The sequence below is a fragment of the Ranitomeya imitator genome, chromosome 3 (assembly GCF_032444005.1).
Source record: "Ranitomeya imitator isolate aRanImi1 chromosome 3, aRanImi1.pri, whole genome shotgun sequence".
NCBI classification, from domain to species: Eukaryota; Metazoa; Chordata; class Amphibia; order Anura; family Dendrobatidae; genus Ranitomeya; species Ranitomeya imitator.
The window spans coordinates 400,653,286-400,673,053 of record NC_091284.1 but is presented as its reverse complement, the minus strand read 5'-3'; the positions used below and the strand labels follow the sequence as shown (position 1 = coordinate 400,673,053).

The 19,768-nt window shown below is 48.0% G+C and overlaps 1 protein-coding gene across 20 annotated transcripts in view; it reads right to left on the bottom strand.

Annotated features, from left to right (window-relative positions):
* MACF1 (microtubule actin crosslinking factor 1) overlaps positions 1 to 19,768 on the bottom strand; it is a 343,633-nt gene that overhangs the window by 29,118 nt on the left and 294,747 nt on the right. For all 20 annotated transcript variants that reach the window (XM_069757084.1, XM_069757099.1, XM_069757094.1 and 17 more), the window contains 6 exons: positions 6,381 to 6,509; positions 5,740 to 5,910; positions 5,466 to 5,621; positions 5,165 to 5,371; positions 4,070 to 4,189; positions 3,749 to 3,918 (listed from right to left, as the gene is read on the bottom strand). In XM_069757084.1, the coding sequence (XP_069613185.1) occupies positions 3,749 to 3,918; positions 4,070 to 4,189; positions 5,165 to 5,371; positions 5,466 to 5,621; positions 5,740 to 5,910; positions 6,381 to 6,509 (953 nt within the window). The remainder of the gene's footprint in view (positions 1 to 3,748; positions 3,919 to 4,069; positions 4,190 to 5,164; positions 5,372 to 5,465; positions 5,622 to 5,739; positions 5,911 to 6,380; positions 6,510 to 19,768) is intronic.

Here is a 19,768-nt window from a genome sequence, read left to right as displayed (position 1 = left end):
GTCTTGTATGTCTATGGAGGCGACATATTCTCCCTTCTCCATGGACGCAATGATGGACCGAAGAGACTCCATGCGGAAGTGACGGACCCCGTACATATTTGTTGAGTTGTTTTAGGTCCAATATGGGCCGCACACTGCATCCTTTCTTGGGGACTACGAATAGATTGGAGTAGAACCCTCGGAAGCGCTCGGCCGTGGGGACCGGTACGATGACTCCTGCTTGAAAAAGCGAGGAGACCGCTTGTCGGAAAGCACGAGCCTTGGCCTGTGGTTTTGGGGGGACAGAAAGGAAGAAACGGTCCGGAGGGTTGGAGGTGAACTTTATCTTGTATCCGGAAGACACTAGTTCGCTGACCCACCTGTCTTCTGTAATAGGCAGCCAGACTTGATGAAAGAGCAAAAGTCGGCCGCCTACAGGTGTGGTGTCTTCCGGAGTCCGTGAGTTATGATGAGGAGAAAGTCAGATTTTCCTCCTCTGGGCTTAGACTGGGCTGCTTTTGACTGCCAGGTCTTGTCCGACCTTTGCGTCGATCGTGAATTGTCCCTGCGTGGGGAACGGTGACGATTTTGTGCTGGACACGAGATGGACCAGCCTGAAGAATTCCGAAAGGATCGGAATCGAGTTTGGTTACGCTTCTTGTAAGTGCGTTTAGGTTTCAGTTGGGGAAGAGAGGTACTCTTACCCCCGGTGGCGTTGGATATCATCGTCTCCAACTGTTCACCAAAAAGTCGCCCACTGAGGTAGGGGAGGTGCGTGAGGGACTTCTTTGATGCTGTGTCCGCTTTCTATTCCCGCAGCCAGAGGATACGTCAAATTGCGATGGCGTTTGATGCTATCCCCGCTACACCCCTTGCTGAATCCAGAGCTGCATGAAGCATGTAATCTGCTACAACTGCTATTTGAACTGCTTGGTCCGACAGCTCAGGAGCGGATGCTTGGAGGCCAGCTTGTAAATTTTTGGCCCAGGCCAGAATGGCCTTGGCAGCCCAAACTGAAGCGAACGCAGGAGCCAGGGATGCCCCTGCAGCCTCGAAAATTGAACGGGCCATGGGTTCTACTTGCCGGTCTGCTGCATCCCTGAGGGTTGAGCTATCTGGCAGTGAGAGGAGGGTCTGTGCTGCTTGTCTAGACACTGGGGGTTCACTTCGGGTGGGTCTGTCCATTCCTTGGTATCCTTCTGTGGGAAGGGGTACCTCGCCTCCAGATATTTGCGATTAGCGAATTTTTTCTCAGGCTGTGAGAGCTGCTTTTTAAGGATCGCCTTAAACTCTGGGTGGTTAGAGAAAACCTTTGGCGGCTTCAGAGGTCCTTCAAAGGAAATCTTGTGTTCTGGGGCCTCTGGTGGCAGATCAGAAATGTCCAGCACCCGATGGATGGAAGAGATTAAGTCCTCAACTAGCGCTGTATTGCTAGGAGGGATTGGGATCAGGGACCCCTCCGTTTCCTTGTCTGAGTCGGAGTCACAGATGCATTCCGAATCCAGTGTATCACTGAGGCGTCCCCTGCTGGGCGAGCTGGGGCGGAGGCCTTCTCTGGTCGGGGATTGTGAAGATCTGCATTGTCTGCTCCTGGAAGGGGACGGTCTAGATGACCTAGAACTACTGTGTCTCTCCCTAGAAGGGGATGACCGTGAGCTATGGGATTCAAAACAAAAGAAAGTCAAAACCGCAGCCTTTTCTTTATAGATTGAAGGTCTCAGCGGACACAAGGGCGCACGTCCAAAACCAGGGAGCCCATCCCGGACAGTACCAAGACTTGATTGATAAAGGTCTGTTGACCGAAACGTCGTTACAGGAGGCAGAATAAATGTAAGCTCTTATTTTTTCACCATCCATTGTGGCGCTGTCTTTTTGTTCTTTGTGGTCCGTGTGCTATGGGATGACGCAGATGAACGTGACCTGTGGGTCCGCTTGCGTCCTGACCTAGACGTGGATGTGCCAGGGTCGTCCTGTCCCTGAGTCAAGCTCTCCCTTTGCTGGGTAGCGGTCATAGCCGAGGCATCACTCTGCAGAGCCTGAAGCAATGTGGAGGTTAGGTTATCTATAGACTGCGTCATAGATTGCGACATCTGAGTGACCCATTCCGGTGTGGCATTAGACACTGAAGCATAGGCAGGGGCCTCTTGGGGCTCCGACACAGTAGTCTGGATGCAGTCCTGGCAGTGCGGGTACGTGCTGCCACTGGGGAGAGCGGTCCCGCAGGCTGTGCAGAATGCATAATAGCAGTCCTGCCTGGTTCTCTTGGACCTTGCGCCCGGCATAGTGCACAGAGTGCCAAAGGGCTGGCTATGCAGAGCACCTTACAGGAGTAGCTATGCAGAGGAACCTATAGGAGAGCCTTAAAGGGAATATGGATTCACAGCCGAGTAAAACAATCCAGCTGTGATCTTACCCCACCAGTTTGCTCCTAGGTCCAGCGCCGAAGAACCACAGTCCTGTGCCCCCGGAGACTGGACGGCCTGGTCCTGGTCTTGCTGACCGGGAGATGCAGGGTTAATCCTTACTGCAGTAGAAATGGCAGCCGAGAAGAGGCAAGGGGAGAAGGGGGCGGAGAACTTAGGAAAAAGGCGGCGGAGAACTTAGGAAAAAGGCGGCAAAGCTGTGTAAAAACGCGCCCATTCTGGCTCGATCCGCCCCCTCTATGACACTGTAGAGTGTCATATTTGTCATCCGGGGGGCGGAGAGAAGGTGGCAGCTTCACCTAGGTCAAAGCTGTGGCCTAAATTAAGATGCCTGATGCCCAGAAAGGCTCCAGGCCGGCGCGGAAGTCCGGGAGGGGGTCGGATCTGAACCTGACCCCCCCACCCCGGATTTAAAGGCAGGATAGCGGTGGGGCTATAAGCGGAAGAGGGGGCCCTAAGAGGGGTCCCCCTGAGGCAGTATAGAGTTGGTGATGCCGCAGATACAGGGGCGCAGAGAGCCCTGTGTCTCTATTGTGCCATGCCTGCCTGCACTCCCCCCGACCCCGACAGGAGCCCTTAGCTGGGCTGGGGTCCCTGGATGCAAGCGCAGTGTGCTGGCCCATTGCTGGGAGCTGCAGAGTGCTGCCTGTACAGGCCCTACCTGAGGCGTCTCAACCTAATGCCCCCAGAGGGGGATTAGGGAGGGCGCTGCTAAGACCTTCAGGGGGTTTCATCCTCGCCTCGACCTCAACCCAGAAACCAAAAGGAATTGGGGAAGGAGGGGGGTTCTCGACTTCGAACCAGCACCCGAGGGACTGGGGAAGGAACGACAAAGGGAATAGCCATCTCTACTTCAACTGGGCACCCCGTAATAGGGGGCCGAGGAAGGAGCCATTCCGGGAGTCTCACAGGAGACCCACTTTTCTTCATCTGTAATCCGTCAGAAAAAAACGGAGTAAACAAATCTTAGGTGTGCCTCCTATGCGACACTAAGCAAAAACTGGAGAAGGCTGACGCCATCAAGGGGTGCATACTGCAGGGGAGGAGCCACGTTTAATCTTTTTCTGATTATGCATAGTGTCGCCTCCTAGTGGAGAGCAGCATAACACCCATGGTCCTGTGTCCCCCAATGAGGCGACAGAGTAAAACTGATAATTGAGTTGCTCAAGTCTTTGCTACTTTTTCGGACACATTTCATATGTGAGAGAAAAAGTGCCCCAGGAGCTTAATAAATATAGCAGTTCATGTGAACATTATATTTTTCATTGTGTTTACACCAGATGCTCCAGCCATCACATGAAATAAATTTACAGCTAACCAACAAGTCTTAAATCTAGAACAATTACCTTTCAACTGACTTCCCACACACTGTGTCCCATTTATCCCTCACTTCTCCAAGAAGATGGTCTAGCTTTTGTACATCATCACTTAGTGCAGCTTTTTCCTTTAATGCACGTCCTGTCCTGACCGTCGTGTCATAAACAGGCTGTTTACTTCCTAAAGTTTTCTGGAATTCCTATTGTAAGAAAAAATGTTTCAGGTTTTCATGCAAAGAAAGATCCAGGACTTTCAATATAGCAGAAGCAAAAGGCAGACATGCAATTCCCTATAACAGCTGTAACCTTCTCATGCAGAGAAGTAATTAAACGGATCATACACAATCTAACCTTGTGCTTCGAAAGCTGCAGTTTAATCTTGTCTGGATCATTCGAGATTTCTAATTCAGAATCCAAATGATTCTCAGCTTCTTCCAACCAGTCAACCAATTTCTTCCAGGCTTCATGGAACTATACCACAAAACAGAGAAATCCACTGTATTCAGTAAGGTAGACACAAAAGTCTCGTATTTCTAATCCTTAACACGTGCTACTGTAAACACAATTTACAAAGGAAAGAGATGATCTGAAACAAGTGCTGCGGTTTATGCATTAATGCAGTATAGTTCAACTGTAGGAGAGGCAGGTGTGCTACCCTGCTGGCTGGTGTAAAATAAAAGATGTCCACGGTGTAGTGAAATGGTAGTGGTTTTATTCTCAACGCATTTCGAAGTATCCATAACTTCTTCATCACTTCTGCGGTTTTCCTGATAAAGGCATTGTAGATACTTTGAAAGGCATTGAGCATAAAATAGGGATTTTTGTGTACTCACCGTAATATCCTTTTCTCCGAGCCATTCATTGGGGGACAGCTCCCAACCTGTTAAGCTGGATTCATATCCTGAGCCTATAAAGTGTTGTGCTTTCTCACAATACCAGGCGGGCACGCTCTACTCTGGATAATGCTCAATTGCGCTTTTGTTTTTTGTCCCCTTAGCTTTCTCTCAACACTACTGCAAGTGTAGTACAGTGACAGTGTGTCGTCTTTTCGAATATCTAGCACCGTTCTGCTCCTCTTTTGAGTCATGTGAGGGCAATCCCGACCAGTAAGATCATAATGCGCTCAGTGACCTGGAAGGGGCTTTTACAATGTAAGCTTATGGAGCTTCAGAACAAGGTTTTCTGGACTTAAAAAATAAAAGATTTTTGGCTCACACACTGAGTGGTCCGGAGAGTTGAGATCCTTATCACGAGATTCAGAAGAGAAGCAAAACAGCACTAGACCCTGGAGAAGACAGCGATCAGTGAGTACATTAACACACTGACACTACACTACCATTTACACAGGTTTAAGCGAAAAGCAAAATTAATGAGTACACTTGTTGAAATGAAAATTGTATTGGAGGACCACAATTGTTACCCAATGTCCTAGCGCTTTATACACACCTGCTTTGCTCTCTTCCGTGCGTCATCCAGGGATCGCCCTCTCTCCACAGATCTCTGAACCACCTTTTCCCATCTAGACTGGACACTTAGCAGGAGATTCTTGATCAGGACAACATCCTGCTTCTGGCTGAGAAACTTTAATTGGTTACCGGTTTTATCCAAATCAATTATTTGTTCCCGATGTACATTAACCTCATTAACAAAAACCTAAGACAAAAAAAAATTGTAATCATTTGAAAGCAATGTTAGTCATGGAATAAAGAAAAACAATTAATGAATGGTATTTTTCCAAGCAAATAACCTTATGTTCATCAATCTGGAAAAGAACAGTGTCCAGGATGAGACTAGGAGGGGGCGCAATGTTCAGGCTCTGCTCAGCTTGTGTCAACCAGTTGATGAAGTCTTGCAATGAATTCTGGAAGTCTGTGGCGAGGTTGAGCGCTTCTTCCAATTTTGCCTGTTGACAAACAATTCTCAATTAGGTGTAATAACTATAAAAGCTTTAAAAAGAGATAGCATGTGAATGAAGTGCAGTCCAAACAAAGAAGTGTCCAACTTGCCCCGTGAAAACTTACCTTCCTCTCATCTACTTTATTGTTAATGTTCTGCCATTTTCTCTTCAGAAGACCAACGTTCTGCTCAGTGACGGAGCCTGCAGAATCATCCCGGCTCAGAAGCATTAGCTGCCCCTTGTCCAGAAGCTGTTTATATAGTTCTTCATTTGCTTTCACTTCAGCATACAATTCCTTCAAAGATAAAGGGATAGTGATGGTGTAGAGATCTACGCTTACTTTTTATGAAAGCACATAAACATTCTGGCTTGGACTGGTCAATTGGAGAATCCTCCGGTGGGCCCCTGTGCAGGAGTGGGTCACCACACTCGGATATGAGCAGTACTTAGAACAATACACTTGAATCACTGAGCACAGACAAAGGCAGCAGCTTACACATTTAACAATCTACCCAGTTAATGATAAAATACTGTATATTAATTTATGATTGAGGATAATGTCACATTTGCATCCAATTGAAAAGTGGAGTTGGTTACTGGTGGCCCAGTCCGATACTGAATAATATATTTCAGAATCCCTGTACATCAGAGAGCTCTACTACTAAAAAGTATTAAATTAAGTATTCAGCTGGGGCATCCATCTCTCCAGTCATACCTTTGCCTACCTAAACCAGTTACACTGGAGACTACAGAAAACTGTCTTACCATATGAGCCTGCAGCTGTTCCCGGGCTGTCTCTGGAAGCCCACCAGTGGGTTTGGCGGCTGTAAGTTGGCTTTCTATTCTGCTTTGCCACTGGATGAAATCTTCAATCTCCCCAGTGAACCCCTGAGCCTATAAGGCAAACCAGAACAGGTAAAGCTTAGAAAATGCAATACACACAGTGTGCAATATGAACAAACAAGGACTTATGGAAAATCTCTTTGTGAGAAGCCTATTAGTGTAAAAACCACCCTGTAGGATTCTCCCACAAATATCTCAGGTCAGTGTGTGGTCCTTGAATGATGTGCTCACTCTTTCTAAAACACATTGTGACAAAATGATGTTGCTTAGGGCAGGTTCACATGAGCGTATAAAAAATTGTTTAGAGTTGCATTCAGAAAAGTGGGATGATTTTTTTTCCTCTTCCTTGTCATGCATGTGAAGTCCATATACAATGTTATTTTTACATCAGCAGCTATTAATCATCTACACTTTTCTATGTTGCAGAACTGCAATGTAGCCTTAAAAATTGGATGCTATACGGAGGCTTAATATAGTATCTGATTTTTTTTGTGTGTGCACCCAGACTTTTATAGGCGAGTCTCATCTGAATTACAGAAAAAAATAGTGCATTCTACAATTTTTTTTTCACAAACAGTTTCGGTCAGTGAAAAAAAACATTCACTCATCTGCACTGTTCCTTTAACCCCTTTACCCCCAAGGGTGGTTTGCACGTTAATGGCCGGGCCAATTTTTACAATTCTGACCACTGTTCCTTTATGAGGTTATAACTCTGAAACGTTTCAACGGATCCTGATGATTTTGACAATGTTTTCTAGCGACATATTGTACATCTTGTGTTTGTGAAAAAAAATTGGAAATTTGGCGAACATTTTGAAAATTTCGCCATTTCCAAATTTGAATTTTCATGCCCATAAATCACAGAGATGTCACACAAAATACTTAATAAATAACATTTCCCACATGTCTACTTTACATCAGAACAATTTTGGAAACAAAGTATTTTTTTGTTAGGGAGTTATAAGGGTTAAAAGTTGACCAGCAATTTCTCATTTTTACAACACAACTTTTTTCACAAAAAATTTATTTCAGATCCAATTTGTTTTACTTTACCAAGGGTAACAGGAGAAATTGGACCCCAAATGTTGTTGTCCAATTTGTCTTGAGTACGCTGATTGAACCACTGTTTGGGCGCATGGCAGAGCTCGGAAGGGAAGGAGCGCCTTTTGACTTTTCAATGCAAAATTGACTGGAATTGAGATCGGACACTATGTCGCATTTGGAGAGCACCTGATGTGCCTAAACAGTGGAACTCCACCATAATTGACACAATTTTGGAAAGTAGACCCCCTAAGGAACTTATCTAGAGGTGTGGTGAGCACTTTGAACCCCCAAGTGCTTCACAGAAGTTTATAATGTAGAGCCGTAAAAATAAAAAATCTTATTTTTCACAAAAATGATCTTTTCACCCCCAATTTTTTATTTTCCCAAGGGTAAAAGAAGAAATTGGACCCCAAAAGTTATTGTACAATTTGTCCTGTGTATGCGGATACTCCATATGTGGGAGTAAACCACTGTTTGGGCGCATCGCAGAGCTCGGAAGGGAAAGAGCACCATTTGACTTTTTCAACGCAGAATTGGCTGGAATTGAGATCAGATGCATGTCGCGTTTGGAGAGCCCCTGATGTGCCTAAACAGTGGAAACCCCCCAATTCTAACTGAAACCCTAACCCCAACACACTCCTAAGCCTAATCCCAACCCTAACTTTATCCCCAACCCTAACGGGAAAATGGAAATAACTACATTTTTAAATTTTATTATTTTTTCCTTAATTAAGGGGTTGATAAAGGGGAGGTTGATTTACTATTTATAGCGGGTTTTTATATCAGATTTTTTTTGTTTGGCAGCTGTCAACACACTAAAAGACGCTTTTTACTGCAAAAAATAGTTTTAGCATCACCACATTTTGAGAGCTATAATTTTTTTATTACGAATTTTGGGAGACAGAATGAACAAAAACCATCAATTAATGATTTTTTATTTTTTTTTTTTGGGGGGGGGGGGTTCCACGTGTGGTAAAATTCACGAAACAGTTTTATTCTTCGGGTCAGTACGATGACAGCGATACCTCATTTATATCATTTTTTATGTTTTGGCGCTTTTATATAATAAAAACTATTTTATATAAAAAATGATTTTTTTTGCATCGCTTTATTTTGAGAGCTATAACTTTTTTATTTTTCCAGTGATGGAGCTGTATTGTGGCTTATTTTTTGCGGGACAAGATGACGTTTTCAGCAGCACCACGTTTATTTATATCCGTCTTTTTGATCGCGTGTTATTCCACTTTTAGCTCGGCGGTATGATGATAAAGCATTGATTTTTTTTACCTTTTTTTAATTGTGTTCACTAAAGGGGTTAATTAGTGGGACAGTTTTATACGTCGAGTCGTTCGGGATGCGGTGATACTAAATGTGTACTTTTATTGTGTAGATTTTTTTTAATTCAAATATTTATTTATTGATGAAATAACTATTGATTTTTTTATTATTGTTTTAAAATATTTTTACAATTATTAAAAAAAAATAAATTGTATTTAATTCTTACTTTTACACTTTGTCCCACTATGGGACACTCAGATCTGCATCCTATAGAAGCGGTCAGCGCTGCAGTTTCTATTACTCTGACATGAGAGACTTCCTGGTCATCACTGGGCATGACAGGGAGTCTCTCAGGTCTGGAGACCCGGATGTCGTCATGATGACATCAGGTCTCCTTGGTAGCGATCAGGACCCCGCGTCATGCCGTGGGGTCTCCGATCCAAAGGCAGCGGGGCTGTTAGCTAGCCCCCCTGCCGCCTCCGGAACGCTGTGATCATGTTTGATCTCAGTGTTCCGGGGGTTAAAGTGCCGGGAGCGGTCCATGACCACTCCTGGTACTTGATGCCGGGTGTCAGCTGTGAGAATCAGCTGACACCCGGCTGCAATAAGCCGTGCTCTCCCCGTGAGCGCGGTGGATCGCCCATGACGTACTATCCCGTCCATGGTCAGACGGGCCCAGGGCACATGGACAGGATAGTACGTCCAATGGCAGAAAGGGGATAAATAATATTGGTCTGAGTGTGGTCTGTATTTTTTCAATGGACAGCACTCGGACCGAAAATATGATCGTATGAACAAACCCTTAGCGTGACTATGAGCCCTCAATCTTAAAGAGAATCTGTCACCAGGTTTTTGCTTCCCCGATCTGAGAGCTGCTTCAAGTTGGAGTTGAGACCCTGATTACAGCGATGTGTCACTTACTGGGTTACTTGTTGCTACTGTGATAAAATCAGTTTCATCTGCTGCAGAGTTATCAGTTCTCTGAATGCTGAGGTCTCCATAACCCTGCCCACACCGCTGATGGGCAGCCTTCTGCCTATGCACAGTGAACATAGAAAGCTGCCAATCAGTGGTAGGAGTGGGGTTACACAAGGATAATGAATATGGAATAGTAGATGGCAGCAGTCTACTAATCCTATAGTGATAATATACTGCTGATGAAACAGTGATTTTATCAAAACCACAGCATGCAGCCCAGTATGTGACAATGGAATAAAGATCTCTGTCTCTACATTATGCCGTGTAAAAACTGGAAAAAAATAGATTAAAATCTGTGCTGCCTGTTGCCCAATGACAGGGGATACGATCCATAGAAATGTGGCTTGTCAACACAGTTTCGAAGTTACACATTTCATCAGGACCAATCACAATGATAGGTTACTAGCAATTAACTGGGACGATATCTGTAGGGGCGCAATAAGTGACAAAAGAAAGCAATTAGAGAATTAAAGGAGGTAGGTAGTGATGAGGTATTAAATAAATACAGAAAATTAAATAAATTCTGTAAAAAGCAAATCATGGCAGCGAAGATTGAGACAGAGACTCATTGCCAGAGACAGTAAAAATAATCCCAAATTATTCTTTAACTACGTAAATAGTAAGAAACTAAAAAATGATAGCCCCCTTAAAAATAGTCTGGGTGAAATGGTGGATGAGGAAAAAGCCAATATGCTAAATGAATTTTTTTCATCAGTATTTACACAAGAAAATTCCATGGCAGACAATATTATCAGTGATAACAAAAAGGAGATTTTTGTGTACTCACCGTAAAATCTCTTTCTCTTAGCCTCTAATTGGGGGACACAGGACCATGGGTGTTATGCTGCTGTCCACTAGGAGGTGACACTATGCATAATCTGAAAAAGATTAACTGTGGCTCCTCCTCTGCAGTATACACCCCTGGACGGCGTCCGCCTTCTCCAGTTTTGTGCAAAAGCAGGAGGAATGTAACATGAATAACATAGGCATGCCTATAAGAAGGCCACTATGTACGAGCTCAAAGAACAATATGAGAGCTCGACCGTAACAACGGCCCGGAAGGGCAACAGGGTGGGAGCTGTGTCCCCCAATTAGAGGCTAAGAGAAAGAGATTTTACGGTGAGTACACAAAAATAGGGATTTTTGTGTACTCACCGTAAAATCCTTTTCTCCGAGCCATTCATTGGGGGACACAGACCATGGGTGTATGCTGCTGCCACCAGGAGGCTGACACTAAGTAACACAAAGGAAGTTAGCTCCTCCCCTGCAGTATACACCCTCCTGCTGGCCCCCAGCTAACCAGTTCGGTGCAAAAGCAGTAGGAGATCAATAGCAACATATAAACGTATAGCATGTCACATTATATAAGAGTATAAAAATATCAAAAGATAAAAACAAAGCATAAGCTAAGGGCGGGAGCTGTGTCCCCCAATGAATGGCTCGGAGAAAAGGATTTTACGGTGAGTACACAAAAATCCCTATTTCTCCTTCGCCTCATTGGGGGACACAGACCATGGGACGTCCCAAAGCAGTCCCTGGGTGGGGACATCATCAGATCAGGCCGTGTAACCGCTACTTACAAGTGTGCCACCGCGGCCTGCAAGGTCCGCCTGCCCCGACTCACATCTGTGGAAGTATGTGAATAAAAGTGCTTCAAGAATGTATGCGGACTGGAGGAGTTCACAAGCTTGCGGTCGTGCTTGCCGAAGTCTGGAACCTAGAGCCCTCAGACAGGGAGATAGGCTGACATCTAGCTCGGAAGGACTCCTGGATGGAGAAAACAATCCACCAGGCTAACCTGGCCGAAGAAACGGCTAGACCCTTCCTGCGACTGTCAGGAAGCCTACTTACCATCGAGAAAGCCAAGTAAAGCGTCCAACCCTTGGCAGGACGCCATTCTCGATACGTACCCACTCGAAGCACTCACTCCTTCCAGGTTATAGAGGATCCCTTCCGAGGTGTGTGGATCGGAGCCGAAAGAGATGAGAGAACGATTCCCCTGCACCAGTGGGAATACAATACCACCTTGGCAATGAGGGAAGGGGATGTCCTGAGGGCAACCCTGCCTTGAGGTAATAAGGAAAAAAGACAAAGAACAGAACGTCGAGTTCCGAAAACTCATCAGGAGTACAAGAACGCAAAGAAAGAAGGGAAGAGACCTTCCCTGATAGTGAAGGCTGTCCGGGTCCAAAAAAGGAGTCCACTGTAAAAAGCCGAGGATCATTAGGGTCCCACGGATCTAACGGTACGCGGTAGGGAAGAACTACAGGTTAAGGCTCCCTGCAAGAAAGTCCATCTTCCCAGATTTGTCGCAATAAGACGGAAAACTAGAAGAACAGTAAGCGAGAAAAACCCTGACATGGTCAGTGCGGTTCTCCCGGGATCCCTGGAGCCCTTCCTGCTTCCGAAAAGATCTCAGAAGAAGTAGAAGAGGAGTTATAGAAATTGGTCCCATGGAAGAGTGGAGCATGCACTGCGATGGTCTTGAAAGTCAAGGCCAAACCATGAACCGAAGCACATAGGCGTTCAGCTTGGACGCCATCTGACCTACATCTGGAGAAGTCTAGTGAAGGCAGATCCGATGGAAGACTTCCGAATGAAGTTCCCACTCACTAGAGGAGGAACCCTGACGGCTGAACATGTGTGCTGCCCAGAGCACTACTCCAGGGATATGTACTGGTGAGATCCCTGAATGAAAGATCTCGGCTCGTCAGAGAGAGAGAGGTGCCTGGGCCATGGCGCTTGACTGTGGGTAAACCGAAGACCCGCCTAAAGTCAGTGGGCCTGCTGCAGGATTAGACGTACCGTTCAGAACTCCAGGGAAAAGATCGGAAGAAGACTGGCCTTGGAATTCCCCAATGACCATTGGACCAGGAGAAGGCTCTGGGAGAGGAAGGAGCTCAGAGAATACTCTTTGAAAGCCTGATAGATCTGCAGAAAAAAAGGGGCGCAGCGAAGGAAACTGCTTCCATTGTCGTCCTTTTCCTCAGAACCCTCCTAGCGAATTGAATGAACCGAGGGAATGAGATATGAAGTGCGCAATCTCTCTGTTGAAGAACCACGAGCTTGACTCGAGAGAGAAAAAACCATCCTGCGGGGCAGGATCATCCTGAAAAAAGGATCTGCTGAACTGGGAAAGAGGAAAAGAAACTTGTCTAAGTTTAGCTGCTAGCCCAGAGAAAGGGTATTGCAAGAGATATAGACGACTCAGCGTAGTCCTAGAAGAGCAGCTACAAAGTCGACCAAAAAGAGCAGGACGACCATGCTTCTATGATGCAAGAAGTACACGACAACCGACATGACCCTTGCGACCACACTGGTGTGGTAGCCAGGCCGGAGGACAAGGTCGTGACTAGAAAATGCTGTTCGCAAATGGAAAGGAAGAAATTTACTTTCACTGGGGATAGAACCCATGTTTCCCCCATCAGCTGACCTTGAAGAGATTGTTGTAGCGGGGAGAAATAGGCATGTGAGGGTAAGACTCCCGAATGACTAAGGATGCCAGAAAAGTCCACCTCTTTCTGATGAAGTAATGGCTGAGCGGAGAAACTCCATCGGAAAAAGGGGAGGACCTTGACAAAGGTTGTTAGAAGTTTGAAGTCCAGGAATGGTGACACTTTACATTCCCTCCATTTTTGGAACCAAGATCCCTAGATCTAGACTATCCTGGACAATGCTTCCACTGCTGGTTGGGTCTGTAGAGGAGATACGATCCCTGCTAGTCTCCCGCTCAGAAAATTAGATTGGCCAGCTATACTGTTGAAACAAAGTAGCTAAGGTCTCTGACCAGGAGACCATGGTCAAGCCACCCATGTGGTGGCTAAGGAAGGGAAAAGCGCTGAACCCGAAACCACAAGACGGAACGAGCTAGGTTTGCTATCCGACCGTCTGTGGTAATTTAAAAAAAAAAAATGATACATCGGGCAGGAATACCAGTAGGTATACCACAAGAAATACAACCCGGATAGTCTGCCAAGAGACAGAATACGGGACTGCGACCAGCAGGTCTCTAGCCATCGACGTGCAGAGTAGAAAAAAAGGAACCCTCAATCCACCGTCCTCTTAACAGGGGCGTGGAGAGGAATCGTCCGCTTTCTTGCATCATGCGCTAAATAGCGATGATACAAAGGGAGCGGTGCATGGACGCCAAAAATGTGTGCCTCCGTACCTCCTCAGAGTAGAAGTCCCCGAGTGGACAGGGCAGATGTCTGGCAATAGCCTAAATGCAGAAGAGGATACACGGAGGCGACAATCCATATGCTCGTCTGTTGAAAGTGTGGGCGGAAATCGGAGCCCCTTAAAGGACCCGTTACCATAAAAAATCTGACCCGGTATGGCATCCAGCTTAGAGGCTTCTGTCCAGTGCATCGCCCGTCCCACTGTTGATGATATAAAGAGAGAGAGAGAGTCCCTCTTTCTCAGAGGCTCTGGCAAATCAAGGCAATATCCGATCCATATTTCGCATTGTTCTCAACCAAACATGGGGGAGAGATCAGGAAAAGAAAACTTCCGTTTTGTAGAACCTGTACGTTACTCAAGGATACTTGCGGCCCCTGCTAGCCGGCGACTCCTAATGTAGAAGAGGGAGCATGTTGAGTGCTCCAGAGTTCAGTTAGGGAGACCAGTTTAGGATTGCTGATGTGCTCTTAGGGCCAGTCAATACTGGTCATGCGCCTTTAAGACCAGGGAATACTGGTCCTGAGCCTTTAAGAGGAGGACATACTGTTCATGTGCGTCATGTGCCATCAAGAACCAAGGCCTGCTGGTCATGTGCCTTTAAGAAACAGGACGTACTTGACATGCACCTTTAAGTCCAAGACATACTGGTCATGAGCCCTTAAAACCAGGGCCTACTGGTCATTTGCGTATAAGACCAGGGCATACTGGACATGTGCCTTTAAGACCAGGGCATACTGGTCATGTGCCTTTAAGACCAGGGCATACTGGTCATGTGTTTATAAGACCAGAGCATACTGGACATGTGCCTTTAAGTCCAGGGTATAATGGTCACGTGTCTCTAAGACCAGGGCATACTGGTCGAGTACCTTTAAAAGCAGGAGAGTAGAAGTCCCCGTGTACTGGTCACCTTTAAAAACCACGGCATGCTGGACAAACGCCTTAAGACCAGGGCATACTGGTCATGTGCCTTTAAGACCAGAGCATACTGGTCATGAGCGTACTGGTCATGGGAGATTAAGACCAGGGCATACTGGTCCCTAGCGTTTAAGACCGAAGAGTACTGGTCACGTGCCTTTAAGACCAGGGCATACTGGTCATGAGTCATTAAGACCAGGAAATACTGGTAACGTGTTTTGAAGGCCAGGGCATACTAGTCACGTACCTTTAAGACCAGGGCATGCTGGTCACGTGCCCTTAAGGCCAGGGCATACTTGTCATGTGTGGTCGTGTGCCTTTAAGACCGGGAATGCTGGTCATGCTCCTTTAAGACCAGGAATGCTGGACAAGACCGGGGCATCTTTTAAAAGGATAATGCCAGAGATGGAATCCCAGGAGGGGAACTAGGTACTCTGGGAGGAGCCGGGATAGGCGCAGCGAAGGCTCCTGAGCTCAATTGATTAAGCACTATGAGAAAGGTGACCGGCTCTGCTGGTAATGTGCCCCTTTTACACTAGGGAACTCTTAAGACCAGGGAATCTGGAGAAGGGTTTATGAGAAAAACCATGGAAAAAGACTGGGGATGCACCTATAAGCCCAGCGACTACTGGGCATGAGACAAGCCCAGCGGCTACTGGGCATGAGACTTAAAGACCAGGGGACCTGAGCCCCAGAGAATGCGGGTCCCAAGTATTTAAAACCGTGATGTTAGTGCCTTTATGCTGCCGGACGTGCGGATTTGCGGGGGAGGGGAGCGATTCACCTTACCGGGATTCTGAGTCCCCCGTCTGGAATAGCGCTGACCTCAGCGCTGAAAACCGCCGGCAGCAGCCCCTTCCAGAAGAACTAGGGGCCGGAAACTCCGCAGCCTCTTCCTGAGGTCAGGGAGAAGATGGCCGCCGAGATCTCGTCCTGCCCGAGAAGCGCCAGAATAGGGGGGCGGAGCCGCTAGAGTAAAGCCGGCGGGGGGCGGGGCTTCCCGGAATGCGGCCTAAACAGGGCCGAAGCCGGGGACTAAATTTATAGAGTTGGCCGGCGCGCACCCGCGGACTGAAGGGAAAGGGACCGCGAAGCTCTGTGGGGACCCTGCCGCTATGGAGCCCACCTATGACCGCCAAAAAAGTCAATTATTAACGTGCACTTACCCCGTACAGGTAGGAGCTGTGCCCGGGAAGATAGGACGGTGTAGGGTTGGGGAGCCTCCATCCACCATACCTGCAGAAGAGGGGTGGAGAGGAACCGTCTGCCTCCTTCCATCATCCGCTTTTTCAGTGGTGATGCAGTGGGGGCTGCTCGGACGCCACGTTGGAAGGTGCCTCTGTACAGCCGAGGGTAAAACCTGGTGGACAGGGCTGAATGTCCGGCAATAGGCCTGGCTGCAGAGGAGGATACTGAAGGTGAAACTCTCAGTGCTCGTATGATAAGGGAGGGGGGAGATCGGTGCCCATGAAGAGGCCCGTCGCCCCTAAAATCAGCTCAGGCAGTGGCTTCCCACGTCGCAGGAGAGGATACGGAGAGGTGAAACTCCCGTGCTCGCCTGTTGTTGGTTCGGGGGAGATCGGACCATGAAAGAATCCGTCGCCCCCTTCGTCCGTTGTAAAAGGTAAAAAGGTAAAAAGGAAAAAGGTAAAATCTTTGGGTCTGAATAGCAGACCCGTCCGTGTGCCTCCTACGGACACTAAGCAAGAACTGGTTAGCTGGGGGCCAGCAGGAGGGTGTATACTGCAGGGGAGGAGCTAACTTTCTTTGTGTTACTTAGTGTCAGCCTCCTGGTGGCAGCAGCATACACCCATGGTCTGTGTCCCCCAATGAGGCGAAGGAGAAATCTCCTTTACTCTGTCGCCTCATTGGGGGACACAGGACCATGGGACGTCCCAAAGCAGTCCCTGGGTGGGAAGCAATGGACGAATATTGTGCAGACAGGCCGCTACACTTGGGGCACCGCCGCCTGCAGAACACATCTACCCAGGCTCGCGTCCGCTGAGGACTGGGTATGAACCCTGCAGTGTTTAGTAAAAGTGTGTAGGCTAGTCCAAGCGGCCGCCTTACACACTTGTTGTGCCAAAGCCTGGTGCCGAATGGCCCAGGAGGCCCCTACCGCCCATGTAGAGTGTGCCATAATACCGGCTGGAAGAGAATTCTTAAGGCAGTAGGCGTCTTGTATGGTGGATCTGATCCACCTGGCAAGGGTAGCTTTGGAAGCTGGCAGACCCTTGCGGCTGCCTTCCGGAAGAAGGAAAAGAGAATCAGACCTCCGGAAGAACGTAGTCCTAGACACATATATACGCAATGCCCTGACAAGGTCAAGCGTATGCAGAGCCTTTTCCTCTCTATGAACCGAGACCGGACAAAAGGATGGCAGTGAAATTTCCTCATTGAGGTGGAAGTGGGACACACAACCTTCGGAAGGAAGGATGGGACCGTACGGAAAACTACCTTGTCCTGGTGAAAAACCAGGAAGGGCCGTCTGCAGGAGAGTGCTGTCAGTTCAGACACCCTGCGTAGCGAAGCGATTGCCACCAGGAAAAACCACCTTCTGGGATAGAAGGCAGAGCGGGACCTCATTAAGGGGTCTGAAGGGTGGTTCCTGCAATGCTGTCAGGACAAGGTTGAGGTCCCACGATTCTAGTGGTTGTCTGTAGGGGGGAGCCAATAGGGAAGCCCCCCGAAGAATAGTCCTTACTTGCGGCTTGGTAGCAATGCGCCTTTGAAAAAGCACTGAGAGGGCTCTTAAGCGAACCCAGGGACAGCCTGGCCTCCAGACCCGATTGGAGAAAACCAAGTACTTTGGGTAAGGAATAAGGGAGTGGAGTCTGGCCACGAGATTCGCACCAGGTAAAGAAAGCTTTCCAGGTACGGTAATAGACCTTGGCAGAGGCTGGCTTCCGTGCCCTGATCATGGTTCCAATGACGTCCGTCGAGAGCCCTGCCTGGGTTAGAACCTAGGTTTCAAGGGCCACGCCGTCAAATTGAGAGCCCCTGAGTTCTGGTGGTAGAACGGGCCTTGTGATAGAAGATCCGGGCGGTCGGGGAGGCGCCAGGTGGCGTCTGCTGAAAGTTGTACGACGTCAGCGTACCATGTACGTCTGGGCCAGACCGGTACGATTAAGATGGTTGGAGCTCCATCTTGCTTGATCTTCCTCACCACCCTGGTTATCAGGGGGAGAGGTGGAAAAATGTACAGAAGCTGGAACTGGGTCCAGTCCTGAACCATAGCGTCTGCTCCGAGCGACCGCGGATCGTGTGTTCTAGCCATGAAGTTGGAGACCTTGGCATTGAAGTGGGATGCCATTAGGTCCACCTCTGGGGTCCCCCAGCGATGTCAGATCTGGCAAAAAATTTCAGGATGGAGAGACCACTGTCCCGAATCTATTCCTTGTCATCTGGGGAAGACTGCTTCCCAGTTGTCCACATCCAGAATGTGGACCGCCGAGAGAAACGAGCCTGTGTCCTCCACCTAGTGGAGGATGTGCGACACTTCTCGCATCGCCTGGGTACTGCGGGTCCCCCCTTGGTGATTCACATATGCCACAGTCGTGGCATTATCCGATTGTATTCTGATGTGAGAGGCTGCCAGTAAGTGATGGAAGGCCCTCAATGCCAGAAAAATGGCACGAATTTCCAGGATGTTGATGGGCATGGTCGCTTCCACTGGGGACCACTTGCCCTGTGCCCTGTGTTGTAGGTGCACTACACCCCAACCCGTCAGGCTTGCATCGGTGGTCAGAACCTTCCATTGACCTGTGAGAAAGGACTTCCCCTTTGCTAGCAAGGTTGGCTTGAGCAACCAGTGCAGGGACCTCCTGGTTGACGACATTAGCTGGAATTACCTGTCGAGAGGAAACAGGATTCCTGTCCCAGGACTTGAGAATGGCTAGTTGGAGAGGCCTGAGGTGAAACTGGGCACTAGACCCCTGGAGGTGTTGAATAGCATTCCCAGGAAGGTCAGAGACTGACTCAGGGTTGGTGATGACCTTTGTAGGTTGACTAACCAGCCCAATGCGATTCAGTGTCGATTGTAATTGAGACGCTGAGCTCCCAGTCATTGAAGGTAGGAGCCTTGATGAGTAGATCGTCCGGGTATGGAACGACTACTATGCCTCTGGAGTGCAGGACGTCCATGGTGGCTGCCATGACTTTGGTAAACACTCTGGGATCCGTGGCGAGTCCGAACGGGAAAGCCACGAACTGGTAGTGGTCCTGGTCGATTGCGAACCTGAGAAACCTCTGATGGGCCGGTGCAATCGGTATATGCAGGTATGCGTCTTGCATGTCTATGGAGGCAAGATATTCTCCCTTCTCCATGGATGCAATGATGGACCGAAGAGACTCCATGCGGAAGTGACGGACATGTACATATTTGTTGAGTTGTTTTAGGTGAAATATGGGGCGCACACTGCCTCCTTTCTTGGGGACTACGAATAGATTGGAGTAGAACCCTCGGAAGCGCTCAGCCGTGGGGACCGGTACTATGACTCCTGCTTGAAGAAGCGAGGAAACCGCTTGGTGGAAGGCACGAGCCTTAGCTGACGGTTTTGGGGGTGGGTGGTCCCGAGAGGAGGAATCGGTTCGTGGGTTGGAAGTTGAAAGCCATCTTGTATCCGGAAGACACTAGTTCCCTGATCCACCTGTCTTCAGTAGTAGGCATCCAGACTTGCTGAAAGGAGCAAAGTCGCTACGGGTGGGATGTCTTCCGGGGTCCATGAGTCATGAGGAGGAAAAAGTGTAAGGTTTTCCTCCTTTGGGCTTTGACTGGCCTGCTTTTAACTGTCAGGTCTTGTCCGACCTTTGCGTCGACCGTGAGTTGACCTGTGTGGGGAACGGTTGCGTGCTGGATGCGAGACGGACCAGCCCGAGGAACTCTGAAAGGATCGGAATCGGGTTTGTTACACTTT